The sequence below is a fragment of the Labeo rohita genome, unplaced genomic scaffold (genome assembly GCF_022985175.1).
Source record: "Labeo rohita strain BAU-BD-2019 unplaced genomic scaffold, IGBB_LRoh.1.0 scaffold_1527, whole genome shotgun sequence".
Classification (NCBI taxonomy): domain Eukaryota; kingdom Metazoa; phylum Chordata; class Actinopteri; order Cypriniformes; family Cyprinidae; genus Labeo; species Labeo rohita.
In genome coordinates this window covers 2,479-18,093 of record NW_026127700.1, presented here as the reverse complement: position 1 = coordinate 18,093, position 15,615 = coordinate 2,479, and the positions used below count along the sequence as shown (strand labels likewise).

The 15,615-nt window shown below is 33.9% G+C and overlaps 1 protein-coding gene and 1 long non-coding RNA gene across 2 annotated transcripts; one reads left to right on the top strand and one right to left on the bottom strand.

The window, feature by feature from the left end:
- The first annotated feature begins 2,559 nt into the window (after positions 1–2,559).
- LOC127158507 (polymeric immunoglobulin receptor-like) lies at positions 2,560–11,778 on the top strand. Its single transcript, XM_051101596.1, has 9 exons — positions 2,560–2,782; positions 2,870–3,165; positions 3,251–3,550; positions 3,676–3,991; positions 4,071–4,382; positions 4,469–4,786; positions 4,864–5,139; positions 5,472–5,567; positions 11,603–11,778. Exons 5-9 carry the CDS (start codon positions 4,223–4,225, stop codon positions 11,776–11,778), a joined length of 1,026 nt encoding a protein of 341 aa, XP_050957553.1. The 5' UTR covers positions 2,560–2,782; positions 2,870–3,165; positions 3,251–3,550; positions 3,676–3,991; positions 4,071–4,222.
- A 1,119-nt stretch (positions 11,779–12,897) lies between these two features.
- Positions 12,898–15,324, bottom strand: LOC127158508 (uncharacterized). Its single transcript, XR_007826172.1, has 5 exons — positions 15,304–15,324; positions 14,831–14,933; positions 14,575–14,751; positions 13,478–13,577; positions 12,898–13,222 (listed from the first exon to the last, which is right to left on the bottom strand). It is a non-coding gene; the product is annotated as an uncharacterized LOC127158508 (long non-coding RNA).
- Between the last annotated feature and the right edge of the window lie 291 nt (positions 15,325–15,615).

The window sequence follows — 15,615 nt, the reverse complement described above, 5'->3', positions numbered from 1 at the left end:
AGTGGAACCTTTAAACAATGAAGTTAACTTAGGTGTCATTCTGCTAAAGATCTACACCATGCGATGCTTTTCAGCTTGTGGTTTTCTTTTGCACTGTTTATATTCTTTGAGTAAAACCAAAGCACTCCAGCCACCTGCATATGTGATACAAACAGGAAATGGTTCGTGACACAAAATGGAAATGACACTCCATGTAAATTTGTGTAATAAAAAAATAAAATATTATTTACAATATATCTCAGTTCTTCCTTCAAAATGTTTGTCAGGTTATCTCATATAAAATACTAAAGTCAAGTACAATCTCAAAACTTTTTTAGCCCTTTTTGATTTGATTTGAAAACAAATTCGCTGTTGTCTTGAAGTTTGAACTGGCATTACAGAGAGAGGAATATTTTCAGTGAATAATCAATTAAACCTTTAAAAGATCTGATCCTCACACAGAGCTGTTTTATGTATTAAAGCATACACTGTAAAAAACAACCTATAGAATCTACTCAATATAATGGGGTAAACTGATGTAACAATTTGCACTTCGTTTTTTGGGTAGATTCTATCCTATACGTCTGAGTAAAGAATACCTGAATTTAACAGCTATGACAAACTAAAAAAAAAAAGTAGATAAAGTCTACACAGCAAAAAGCCCAGTGTTAAATGAACTCTCACGGGAGTTTGAGTGTTAAAATGAACACTGAAGCAGTGTCAAAGTTAATGAGGTAATTAAGTGATTCATTGAGTGATGATTGACCATTATTAAAGATGCCTGATGTTAATAAACAGAATCGAAAAAAAGGAGAAAATCTAATTTTGTAAGTTGCCATTATAGTGGTGAGTGTTAGCATTAGTTTAGCTCTTTACCAGTAACTTCTTAATATTAGATTTTGTTTGGGTGTTGTAATTGAGTTATAACAGTCAGACAAACCAGAAGAAATGAGATTTTGTGGTTTTGAATATGCTTTGACAAAGTCATGAAGTAGCAATCAGAATAAGTGAGTTGTGTTTTGTTTATGTTGGTTTAATCAGACAGGTGTTTCTGAAATTTATTTGACTGGAAAAAATATAAACATTTTTTAGATTTAGACACACAGACATCAACAATCAGCATGAGAATCACAACAATGGTGACCAGCAAAAACGTATGTTGTAGCCAATCAAAACTCATCCATATCTCCCATCATGCATTGTGGCATGAGTAAATTATGAGCTGATGATTTCCATGATGTTTAGAGTCTGTTTCTGAATATGCTGTTTGTCACCATTTTTGAGATTCATATGCTGATTCATGATGTCTGTGTGTGCCTAAAAGAACAGTTTTTGAAAGTTTTTTTTTTGATCGGAGGAGCTTGTAAGAAGTCCATTCAAAATTTAAAAAAAAAAAAATCAGGCTTCAGCATTTTTTTGCTGCTGTGAAACCACAAGGCAGTTGTAATAAATAAAGGATATAGAACTCTAAATGGTTTCAGTGGCTCAAATTAAGTTTATTTTAAAACAGAATTATCACCACTGCATGACTTTTGCTCTTTGGCTTGTCTGGTTAGTTTAACGAAACAGTTGAACAAAAGCTAATGTTAAAAAGCTACGGGTCAAGAACCCAACTAATGCTAACACTGACCACTATAATGGTGACGTAAACATTTTGGTGTCTTCAATAATTTTCAATCATCACTCAATGAATCACTTAATTACCTCATTAACTTTGACACTTCTTCAGTGTTCATTTTAACACTCAAACTCCCGTGAGAGTTCATTTAACACTGGGCTTTTTGCTGTGTAGACTTTATCTACTTTTTTTTAGTTTGTCATAGCTGTTAAATTCAGGTATTCTTTACTCAAATATATAGACAAATGAAGTGCAAATTGTTACTTCAATTTACCTCATTTTCTTGAGTAGATTCGTAAACTCAGGTTTTCTTTACTCAAATATATAGGATAGAATCTACCCAAAAAACGAAGTGCAAATTGTTACATCAGTTTACCCCATTATATTGAGTAGATTCTATAGGTTGTTTTTTACAGTGTACTTACATAAACACTACGAAGCGTGTAAATGGTTCTTTTTGGAGCTTGACAGCAGTGCTTTACTTACAGTTGCACTGAGGCTAGTGAATCTCACATCTTTACAAATTCAAACAACACCTCGTTGTATTGTCTAGGCCTTGAATGTGGTAGATGCATTGCTGTTTATGCAGGGTCAGGAAGCTCTCAGATTTCATCAAAAATATCTTAATTTGTGTTCCAAAGATGAAAGAAGGTCTTACCGGTTTGGAACGGCATGAGCGCGAGTAATTAATGGCAGAATTTTCTTTCTTTCCTTCTTTTTGGTAATGGTACAAATGGGTAAATGTATAATTATTTTTATCCCAAATGTATCTTCATTAGGTAAACTGTAACCTTTCATAAACAGGGTGAACACCACATTTTTGTGAAATTCAATTTAGGAATAGTATCTTTTAAAAAGAGCCAAATACAAAATACCAAATACAGTGTACTTGTCATAGTTTTGCAGTGCCTACAGTAAACAAACAACCAGATGTGTTATACACTGTAACCTCCACTAGGTGGCGCTCTTTCAGTGTGATTAATGTGATATTCAGTCAATGGTGATGGTGGGAGGAGCCAGTAAAGCTGCTCATTACTGATGAAGAGCTGAATAAAGAGGAAGTAACTAAAGCAGACAGATGTAGAGACAGAGAGATTCACACAGAGATCATTCAGCATAAAGAAGACTGAACTCAACTCACAATGAAGATCCTCCTCATCTTCTTCACTTTCTACCTGATCTCAGGTCAGAGCTTTTCTCTTTCATCACTGCAGTAATGATGCTGTTTTCTGTTCATCAGCTTTCTGATCACAGTATCAATCTGATCGACAGGTGCAGTGAGATGCTTCAGTGTCACTGGATATTCTGGAGGAAGTGTTCTTGTTGATTCTGGGAAACTCGGTTCAGTGACTCTGCTAAATATATGGTTAAACATGACCCATGGAGAACCATTATAAATTATAAGAAACACAGTGAATGGACTAGTGAAGGAAGATTTAATCTTTTTCGCAACAAACATGGGAAACTCATGATATTCATCAGAGAACTGAACACACAGGATGCTGGAAAATACAGAATTAGGGTTCTTGACAAGTGGTATATAGATATAACTTTAAATGTGAAAAAAGGTAAGCAATTCAATTGTGTAATAAAACTACTTTTTTTTAAAGGTACATCATTGTGAAGTATATTTTATCATTATGTGAATGACAGATTCATGCTGTGTGGAGTCGAAGAAAGTGGTTGTAAAGAGCAGAGAAACTGCTGCTTTCAGCTGTGAATATTCACAAAATTACATTTATGATGCAAAAGTCGTATTGAAAGAACAACACAACTCCATTGACACATGTAATGAGGAAGCAAGATTCAGTATTTCTGATGACAGACATAATAACTTCTTCATTGTGAGAATTTCTGCTGTGACACCAGATGATGGAGGAGTTTATTTATGTGGAGTTTGGATCAACAGACAATCATACTCTATAAGAACTACTGTTCATCTGCACATTATGGGTGAGTAGATTAAACTCTCAGTTTCATCTAGAATAAGTTAATATATCAGTGTTTGCTGCTTCAGCAAGTGTTCGATTTTGCATTCAATGAAAACACTGATTCAGTCAGATATTTGTGATTGACAGCTAAAGTGGGCGTGTCTAGAGTGAGCGGCTACTCAGGAGGTGGTTTGATGATCAAGTGTGAACATCCTCAATACAAAACCAAACCAAAATACATCTGTAAAGAATCAGATGGATGTTCAGAGAGGAAGAATCCAGGAGTTCAGGATGAATGGATGGAGAATGGAGATGTTTCTTTATATGACGACACCAGAGCAGGAGTCTTGATGGTGTTTTTTAGAGAACTGAAAGCTGCCAGATGCTGGAACATACAGGTGTGGAGTGAATGTATCTCACTATACTGAGAGATTCACTGAACTTCAGCTGAACGTCAAACACGGTGAGGAACATCAGATACTTTATCTTGCATGTTTGGAGTATCTGTTCTGATGTTTTATGTAATTTCTTTTGGTTTATAGATGCAAAATATCCAAAGAGTGTGACTGAATCTGCTCATCTTGGTGAAGAAATCAACATCACCTGTCAGATCCCAGAGGAACATGAAGTTCATTTCTGCAAAGAGGATGATAATCACATCTGTCAAAACATCAGCTCATCTAAAGTGACACAAATGAATGGTTCATCTGAGAGAAATGAAGAGAGAGTTTTTACAGTGATCATCAGTAATGTGAGTGTGAGAGATGCTGGAGTTTACTGGTGTGGAGCAGAAACCAGAGACACATATTTGACTTTCATCTCCCTGAACACTAAAATTCAGCTCAACATCATCAGTGAGTCAATTCAGATAATTTCACTGTAGTAAATACAGTACATTCAGAATCATGTGTGTTAAATGTCTGAGTTTGTTTGTTTTTAGTGCCTCCAGTAGTGAGACATGAAGGAGAATCTGCTGAGATCATCTGCCCTTATGATTCAATCTATAAATCAAAGTCAAAGTCTCTCTGTAAGGGGAAGTGCTCCACTAGAGACAGAAATACTCTCAATGAGACTGTGAGAGAAGAGAAAGAGACCAAGACTGACAGATTGACTCTGAATGATGACGTCACTGCAAGTGTCTTCACTGGGACCATCACTGGACTGACAGCAGAGGATGCTGGGAAATACTGGTGTGCAGTGACATTAGAAAGAGACCTCAATTATCTTTACACTCATCTGATCGTCATCATGAACGAGGGTGAGGAAGGTTTATTCATCTGAATATGTGAAACTACGGCTGTGAATTGATGTTCTTGTATTTGTCAACATTTCCAGAGCTGAACTTGACTAAGTATGAAGGAGACGACGTGTCAATCCAGTGCAAACGTCAGGATGAAGATCAGAAAAGCTTCTGCAAAGCACATGAAGCCTCCATGTGTGTGAAGGATGGAGTTTCATTGGAGACGATCAGAGATGATCGATTCTCTTTCAGTGATGAAGCATCTACTGGAGTCTTTACTGTGAACATCACTGATCTGAGAGAAGAGGATTCTGGGATATACTGGTGTGGAGCTCACATCATCAGGAAAGTGCATTTAAATGTCAAAAGGGGTAAAACCATTTAATCAAAATAATCACTTCAATTATTTAATTTAAATATTCAGAAAAATTGTTTATTAACAGATCACATTTTTTTAAAAGTAAAATCTGTTTTTCTAAAAAATATTTTATGTTTGTTTTTAAATATAAGTCTTTGAAATCTTTTCCACAATTTACATATTCTATGTTTTTGTTGCATTGCAATCAGGTATTTTTTTTTGTGAAAATGATAGAAATGAGAAGAATCTCAATCTCAGTTTAGAGTAGAACTTTCAGTTCTGTGTAAGACTAAAATGCATATCTATGGGTTTCTCTTTAATTATTACCCTGTGTTTTATTCTCAGATTTCTCCATGATCATCATTATCAGTGTGTGTGTGATTCTGCTGCTGATGGGTGGATTCACTCTGACTGTGTGGAAATTAAGACACAAGAGACGAGGTGATGCTCACTCACACTTAGCCACAATCCCCTCTGATGGGCTCCTGTATGCTGCTGTCAGTTTCCAGAAGCGTGAAGAGTCTCTCAGTGACGCTACAGTCAGATTCAGTAAGAATGAGATTCACTCTAATTACGCCGCAGTCAGTCACCGCATGAGACTGAATTAACTTACTAATAACAGAGATCAGAAATCATTACATGTGTGTCTGTATGTAATTTATATAGTTTAGTGTTAACCGCAGTGCTTGAAGTGAAATGGGATATGCATATACAAGCTAGTTTACTCAGTGTAGTTGGCACTTTTTTTTTATTTAAATTTTTTGAGTTAATTGCAGTGTTAGATGTGTTAAAAGTGTAGGACACTTGTTAAGACTGCTGCTTCTGTTGTGATTAAAAACAGGAAATAGAAACACAAAATGTATAGCAAATTTTCCATTTCAACTGTAGAGAAAGCGTTGTTTCACAGATACTGTGTAAGTATCCTTAGTAGCAGCTCTAAAACAGACATGAGTTCATCCAGTCTTTATCATTTTATCTTTTTAAGTAAGATTTTACTATTAGAATAGTGTAGGGTAAAAGTCTGTGGGAGACCATAGCACATATTATTTTTAATTTTTCAAAAGAAAAAAAAGTCTGTTTCCATGTTTGCATGTGTTCGTGTGTGTGTGTGTGTTTGAAGAAAAAAATATAGAAAGATTATGTTCAGTAATTTTTAAAAATGAAAATACATTTTAAACATTGCTAGTTTATTTTAGAAATATGTTGTCACACTCTGTGTAAAGTGTCTTTAACTGAAGAAAATTATTATACAAACATGGGTTATTTCAGTTCTTAGAATTTCAGAATATATATATATATTTTTTACATTGTAGTTGAAATGTCATACTTTGTCATGGAATGAGATTAAATAAAACAATATTACCCAGAATGATTGATTCCAGTTTTCTTACTGATGAAATCAAGTTTACTAGATTCAAGAAAAACAGAACTGCATAAGAGTTCACATGTTAATATAATCCATAAATATGCATATTTATTTTGAGACTTTCAGCATCCCACTAGATTTACTTAAATTCAGTTAGATGTAAGGAAGAGATTAGACTGAAGAGGAATAAATTAATTATTTACAGATGATCAGGTCACTTAATCTGAATGTTCATTAACTAAATTTTGTTGTTGTACTATGATCATCTCATGTTAGGAATATAATGTTCAAGACTCTGAATACAGGACCTAAAATTAACACTTGCCAAGCGACAAATGCGAGTGAAAATCAGCGTTGGCGAGTATATGTAACAGTGTCAGTCGGCAGATGGCGGGTAAAATTTTTATTATGCAATGTAGTGAAAACAACAGCCAGTTTTTAAAGAGATTTGTTGTTTCTGACGTAAGCGAATAAAACTATCTTTTCCGAACACAAGATCATCGTGATTAGCTGTTCTGTCATAAGCGACAAAAGCGAATCAAATAATGGAATACAAATGGCTGATAAGGTCAGAGCAGTGTGATGGCCAGCTTGTCCCTAGACACAGCTCTAATTTTTATCTGAGAAGATATTGCTGCTTCATTTCGGAAGAATAACATCACTCTACTGCTCAGTCACTGATTAACTTTTGTAGCTTGAATACAGATTAATCTGTATAATTTATGCATATACAATTTATAGTTTTGTTTTAAAATCACTTAAATTAAAAGTTGTTATATATTTCATAGAAGCCTAAAAATAAGAAATAATAGATATAATTCAATTATACTGTAATGCTTAATTGCTATAATTAATAGGTAAAACTGAGGAAAAATGCATTTATTAGAGACACCAGACAAATTAAAATCATTGTAAAGATGTTTAGTCTAGTAATAACTGCCTGTTTTTGCAAAAAAAAAACCATTTCATGGTTAGTAAAATAATAATAATAATAATAATAATAATAATAATAATAATTGGCCAGTAAATTTAATCACATCACCGGCCACTGGTAGGTTTGGCAAAAAGTTCATTTTAGGCCCTGTCTGATTATCTTTTCATCTGAAAGTTTCTCTGGAGGTTTTTGTGTGTGTGTGTGTGTGTGTGTGTGTGTGTGTGTGTGTGTGTGTGTGTGTGAAACAGGTTGTTCTTTTTCCATCCAGCTCAAAACCACAGAAAACAACAAATAGCTTTAGGGTCTCAGTTTAGTTTGCTTCTGAACATTAAACTGATGCATTCAGGAAACCCACTGTGAGACACAGACTACACAAATACAGAAAGAGATTGACATATTAGAATGTGTGCAGATCTCTTAGTGATGCTACAATCACATTCAGTAAGAATTTTTTATTGGTTTTAAATGTGTAAAAAAACCACAAATTTTGCTTAGGCAATAACAACACAAGACTAAACTAGTTCTCTCATGGTGATGTTTTTGTAAGCATACATGAATAATTTAAAGAACAGACAGTTTACTTATGTTGCATTTGAATACCAAAGTCCTGTACAATCTAAAGAGTAATTTTAAAAAAATGCTCTCAAAGCCAATGTTTATACTAGGTTGAACAGACTTACATGTAAAAGTCTCAGTGCTTTGTGTTTGCAGGGTTTTTGAAGTTGGTGGTCAGTGTGCTAAAGATCTACACCATGTGATGCTTTTCAGCTTGTGGTTTTCTTTTGCTCTTTTTGTATTCTTTGAGTCAAACCAAAGCACTTCACCCACCCACATACGTGATACAAACAGGAAATGGTTTGTGATACAAAATGGAAATGGCACTCCAACATGTACATTTGTGTAAAAAAATAAAAAATAAAATAAAAAAAATCTATATTTATAGTATTAATAATATATCACAGTTCTTCCTTCATGCTTTGGTCAGGTTAGCTCATATATCTCATATATGAGCTTTATTGCCAGGTGTGTTTACACATACGAATGTGTAATGTGTAATGTTTATAATGTACAAATTCGAAATGTAACCCAAGTATGTGAGTTAGATAAATAAATGTATAAGTGTATGAATAGTGTTGTGTTTCCCCATTATTGTGGTGCTCAGTGCCTTTTAAATAATAAAGTCAGTGTGACATTTCATGTCCTGAGAGATTGTGGTACCGGAAAACGGAACGTCTTCACTGTCATTACAGTGCTGTTCATGATGGTGAGTGGGGGAGAGCAGGAGGGTATCTCCTAAAGTCTATAAACATCTCCACTGTTTTGAGTGTTTTGAGCTCCAGGTTGTTAAGACTGCACCAGACAGCCAGCTCTTTAACCTCCTGTCTGTAAACAGACTTGTCACCATTCTGAAGGATATGGTGTCATCTGCAAACTTCAGGAGCTTGACATGTGGAAATTAAAGTGAAGTATATTAAAGTGAAGAACAATCTCAAAACTTGCTAATGGTTGCACTGAGGTTAGTGAATCTCACATCTTTACAAACTCACACAACACTCCCTGTATGTCTAGGCCTTGAATGTGGTAGTTGCATTGCTGTTTAAGAAAGCTGTCAGATTTAATTAAAAATTTAAATTAAAAAGTAATTAATGACAGAATTTTCTTTTCGTTTTCTTTTAATTTTTTAACTATACCTTTAATGGTACAATTAGGCAAATTAATAATTATTTTTATCCCAAATGTAGCTTCATTAGGCAAAATGCAACCTTTCAGAATAAATAAAGAGGGTGAACACTTCAATTTTGTGAAATTCAATTTAGGAATAGTATCATTTAAAAAGTGAACAAATACAGTGAACTTGTCATAGTTTTGCGGTGCATACAGTAAACAAACAACCAGATGTGTTATTGAAACCTCTGGCTCCCTCTAGTGGCAAATATGAACAAATGTCTGGTAAAGTTCTTGGTGTTATTAGACTTTATACAGTTGTACTGTAGGGTAACTGATAGAGTTGATAGATTTTATACTTTGTTCTGTTTTTATTATAAATCTAAATTAATTCAACATTCAAATGGTGTTGTTAAACAGTCCTCACTGAAGCTGAGGCTTGGTTGACATCCACTGTCCATGGTGCTGAATCCATGACTGTTTTTAGTGACTCCCATGCATTTTTCCTGTTTTCCCCCACACATAAAGCATCCAAACAAATCCAGCCAAATGCCAGTTAAATCTGGTATTCTTCTAACAACTTAAACATGTGATATGTAAAAATATATGAAATTTACATGTACACTTTACTAAAACTAGTGGAAAATATAAATTTGTTTCAGTGTCATTTGTCCTTATGGAGAGAACATGAAACCTGTATGAGCTCTCAGTGTCAGACACTGTAACCTCCACTAGGTGGCGCTCTTTCAGTGTGATTAATGTGATATTCAGTCAGTGGTGATGGTGGGAGGAGCCAGTAAAGCTGCTCATTACTGATGAAGAGCTGAATAAAGAGGAAGTAACTAAAGCAGACAGATGTAGAGACAGAGAGATTCACACAGAGATCATTCAGCATAAAGAAGACTGAACTCAACTCACAATGAAGATCCTCCTCATCTTCTTCACTTTCTACCTGATCTCAGGTCAGAGCTTTTCTCTTTCATCACTGCAGTAATGATGCTGTTTTCTGTTCATCAGCTTTCTGATCACAGTATCAATCTGATCGACAGGTGCAGTAAAAGACATTGATGTAACTGGATATTCTGGAGGAAGTGTTCTTGTTAATGCTGGAAGGGCTGTGCCCAGTAATGAACAATATGTGAAAAAACAAACCCATGGAAAGTGGATTATAATGATAGACAATAATATACAAAATCAATGGATTAATAAAGGAAGATTCACTCTGTATCTCAACAAAAATAAAAACATCATGTTTTTCATCAGAGAACTGAATGCACAAGATTCTGGAAGATACCGGATTGGACTTTCAGGTTCAGAGTTTATTGAAATACATTTGAATGTGATAGATGGTGAGTAATTCTGACCTATAAATTACATATAATAGGACAGAATAAATTGAATATTTGTTGTCAAATGTGTTTATTCACATTCATATTTTAGTATTTCAAGAATATCCTCACTAAACAAAAGACCTCCCATTCACATTATATAAATATATTCTCTTCTCTGTAAATGACAGATTCATGTTGTAAAGTGTCACAGAGAGTGATGGTGAATATTGGAGAAAATTCCACCTTCAGCTGTGAATATTCACAAACTCATATTAATGATCCCAAGATCATATTCAAAGAAGGAAAAGACTCCATTGATGAGGTGATTCACAGCACATGGAAGAAGAACGAAAGGTTCAGTATGTCTGATAGAAGAGATCAACAACTCCTTATTGTGAGAATTACTGCTGTGACACCAGATGATGGAGGAGTTTATTTATGTGGAGTTTGGATCTACCAACATCCGTACAGTTATTTCACTATTACTACTGTTCATTTATATTTTATGGGTAAGTGCTAAAAAGTGGATATATGCAGTAGTTTCCTTAAGAATCTGATCTGACCCATAAAAATGACTTTCATTGATGAAATCCAATGAGGTAGCCAGGTTGATTCGTTCAATTAAATACGTTCATGAACTGAAGGTTCAAAGTCTTATTTTGCTGAAACCAAAATGTGGCATGAATTTTCTTGTGATTTAATTCGATCAAATGTGTTTCTAATGTGTGATGGTCAACATTGTTTTTGTGTGTTTTATTCTCAGATTTCTCCATGATCATTATTATCAGTGTGTGTGTGATTCTGCTGCTGATCTTTGGATTCACTCTGACTGTGTGGAAATTAAGACACAAGAGACGAGGTGATGCTTGGTTTAATTATTTGTCTGTTGAATAATATGACATGTTTAAAGATTTCAATACTTTATTTTTGTTTTTTACTTGCTGTTTTTTATTATCATTCAAATTTGGCTAGGTGGTTAATAACACATTTAATAACACATTTTTCTGTGGTTTGACAAACTCAAGACACACATTTAATATTGCTTTACATGAAGTTTGGAGTTGTTTGAGTGTCTCTGAGCTGCTTCAGTAAATCTTACTCAATGAGTTTCTGTCTCAGATGCTGTTCTGCATCTTCAGTTGGTGCTTGATGTTCATTGATTCATGCGATTCTCTCTCAGATCCTGGATCAGCCCAAATAAACAACAGTGGTGATCTACCCACAATCCCCTCTGATGGGCTCCTGTACACTGCTGTCAGTTTCCAGAAGCATGAAGAGTCTCTCAGTGACGCTACAGTCAGATTCAGTAAGAATGAGATTTACTCTGAAATCAGTCACCGCATGAGACTCAACTAACTCATTATTAACAGAGATCACATATTATCTCACATTACGCCAGTATTTTCAAAAATAGACTTTTAATTTTTCTTATGCTCACAGTTCTGTTTTTAAAATGTCTTTATAATCCATAATTTAGTGTTAAAGCAGTTTTTGATCAGAGCAACACTTCTAGAATGTACTGTAAAGTTTCCACTCCAAATGCAGCTTTTGACACATATATTTAATAAAGTCAGTTTATTAGCTCTTAAAGAGACAAGAGTTGATCCAACTTTTATGATGAGACACATGAAGCTGGAGAATCATCATTTATACTATGTTCTGAACTGTTAAAATGATTAAAATGTTTTCTCTTTCTCACTTCTTTGAATATTCATTATCTTTGACCTACTTGAGATTTGTACAAAAGAGTCATAAACAGTATTTTATTCATGAAGAATACAGTTTTTTTTTTTTCCTTCCCTACTGTTCTGAGATGTTAAAATCTAAAAGGAATAATTTTATAAATTTTATTTTGTGTATTTATATCAGGACTAATTTGTCACATAAAAACTAACTAAAGGTAATTTGAAGTCTGAACAGATTATTTGTTGTTATTGGGAAATTCTAAGACATATAATTTAATTTTATATTTAATCTGAGAATGTTTTTGTGTATAAGTTTCTCATGAATACTGTAGGTGTTTTTTTGTGTTTGGTTGGTAAACACATTGTTTTTCCGTCCAGCTCAAAACCACAGAAAGCAGATGAAGGTTCAGGGTCTCAGTTTAGTTTGACTGTAAAGATTAAACAGACTTATTCAGGAAACCCACAACAAGACACATGAGACCCCAGGTGAAAAAGAAATATATTTACATTGTGCTTTTTTGGACATACTTAATATATTTAAATTGCACTATACTAATATGCCAGAAATATAGGTTTAATATATTAAAAATATACATTTAAAAAACCCATTTAGTATGCCAATAATACTTTTTTAATATTAAAAATATACTTTTTATAACAAAAGTTTAATATATTACAAATATAATGCAAACTACTGTTTCTGTAAAGACAGTATCAAATACACATTTATAAAGTACAAAACTTTTATTTAATTTGACATTTTTTTTAGCCAAAATATGTTTTTAAAAATAAAGATAAGTGATCTGCAGAGCTCCATTTAACACAAAATAAGAATAATAAAAAATAAATCACTAAAGAGCATTTGTAGGAAACTAGCAATTTCATCAAACAATTGAACCACATATGGAGCCACAGAAGACAAACAAATGCATTTTTAACAAACTAGCAATAGCCAAACAGTTAACCAAGAACTGTAACAACTCAAACATCACATCTTCTTCATCCTTCCAGTGGAGAGTGAATGTTCTTTGAGGCTGACTCGTTGTTGCACTTCCTCCAAATGAGGGCCCGCACCTCAGACACTGTCGTCTTTGGGAACTCTTTTATCACAGTGTCTGTGAAAGGGGAAAAAGAAACTGTAAAAAATTCAGCAAATTACAGTACAATTCAGGACTGTAAACCCTGATCCGGCTTGTGTTTTCACTAGCAACAGTACCCTTTCTTGATAGGCTTGGTCTATGCTGGAAAGCAGCGAATCTCCACCATTCTCACATAATGACTATGCTAATGGATTTTCTATATGGTTAAGCATATACAAAAACACAAAATAATTATTACAGTCATGAATTTTTTATAACTTTTTTCCTAACCATTTCTGAGGATTCAGCAAGAGACTTGATCTTGAGCTGTATGGGCCTCTTTTCATGGACTCTAGGACATCTTTGAGAGATGATACAATCCCAGGAAACTCTACAAGACAAAAATAAATAAAAAAAACAACAACACACATTTGAGTTCTTCTTCATTTTTAGTTAATCAAGGTCTATTGATTCAATAAAATGTATTTTCTAAAGAAGCATTGCTGTAACTTTAAAACTTTTGCTGTGCAAAGACAGGAATTTCTAAGGATAATGGCAAGTTGGTTACGGCTAATAAGGTTTTGTTACATTTATAAATATAACAAACAATCATATACCATAATGGTAATGTGGCTAAAAAGGTTACATTGCCTTATATTGACATAGCTGTTAATAAAGAGTCACCAAGATGACTTTTCCTTTCCATACTGGCTGTGGTACTCTATCAAAGACAAAAATATTCTAACATATATATATATATATATATATATATATATATATATATATATATATATGTTAGAGTATATACATATATATCTGAACATCGGAAATATTTCTTCAATAACAATTAAATATTATGTTAATAAATGTGTTAAACAAGTGTTTAATAATCAATCTATTGGGTAGGTTTAGGGAAGAACTTTGCTGTCCCAAAAAGGCAGCATCCATTTACATTTTTTAATAAATGCTTGTAAATATATTATTGATATTTTCACACACACACACACACACACACACACATACATATATATATATATATATATATATATATATATATGTTGCCCCAAAGTACAGTCATATGGTTGTATAGATGGTCACTCATTTTTTTTCTATGGATGGATGTTTACATAACCAACAACGACTCTAAAATACCCAGTTAGTTTGGCAAAAGGATTCAAAATTGGGTAGATCTTACCAAAATCTACATTAACAAATCTTACTAAAATATACTTTTACATATTTCAGTCTACTGAAGGAACCAGTTGGACACCTGAAAGAGAACATGCTTTATGAATCTTCTTCAGAGATTAAGCGGCAGCCAACCATTAGTCATATTAAAAAAAAAAAAAAAAAATTATTACTTTATGTGAAATGCAAACACTGCTTACTCTTTTCCTTGATTGTCTCTGCTCTGTATTTTCAAACAGGTCAGTGTCAGTGTTATCTGAGTCACCTGACATTGGAGTAGAGGTTACAGGTGCTTTCTGTCTTTGCAGGTTCTGGAGGTCTCTTTTAAGTTTGTCTCCCATTGCAGCATCAGCTGCACTTTGAGATGTACTTGCACTCTAAAAGCAACACACTAAAATTAACATTTCACCAATAATAAAAAAAAATAATAATAATAAAAAAAAAAAAATCTAAAACCTTTATGGCTTCAGGTGTTTTTTCCCTTTCTCTGCAGTGGTCTTCCAGATGTCTTCTCCTCTCTTAAAAGCATCTCTCTTCATGATTAAGTCTTTGTAAACGTCTGCAAATACACACACACACACACACCATTTCATTTAATTTCACAGTGTACAGTTATTTGATTTGATGGTAACTGGTGTACATTATAGTGCTTATAACTTTATTTATTGATCTACCTATAGTAAGTTTACTCTTTTTATGAGTAAAGACAACAGACAATGCTTTTATACTTGAATCAAACAGGAAAAGTCACTTTATAGAATAACCATCAGAAGTTTCTAGACCTAACGTTAATAAGTGTTGCTGTTAACGTCAATAGTCCTCGTACTAGCATTGAGATATGCACACTGTCCACATGGAAAAGTAGTTTATGCACCCAAAGTGATCTTAAAGCTAGTCGCTAATAGGTAACAATAATAAACTTAACTTACCACCAAGTAGTAGTATTTTTGCTGCCAGTATCTTGCTGTGTCCATGTCGGCCGCGACTTGTCAGGCGCACCGCTATTCTGAGTTGTTCGCGGGAGCTGGTACTCTGCTCGTCTGTGTTCTCTTAAAATGATATCGGTGCTGTCCACTATGTCCGAGTCAGGGAAATAAAACAAAGCATAGCTAGGAAACGACATGATTTCCGTTGAAATATCGTATCCGTTGCCCCATCAACTTGTGTTCATCTCCTTAAAATCTGTGATTGGACAATTGCCTGCAAATTGTATAGCTTGTTTCTGATTGGCCAAATTGAAC

Bases quoted from the DNA above. Each gene is read 5' to 3' on its own strand.
- LOC127158507 (XM_051101596.1), top strand. From the start codon at position 4,223: ATGAATGGTTCATCTGAGAGAAATGAAGAGAGAGTTTTTACAGTGATC. The intron at 4,383-4,468 runs GTGAGTCAATTC...GTTTGTTTTTAG, and splicing joins AATTCAGCTCAACATCATCA to TGCCTCCAGTAGTGAGACAT. The intron at 4,787-4,863 runs GTGAGGAAGGTT...CAACATTTCCAG, and splicing joins GATCGTCATCATGAACGAGG to AGCTGAACTTGACTAAGTAT.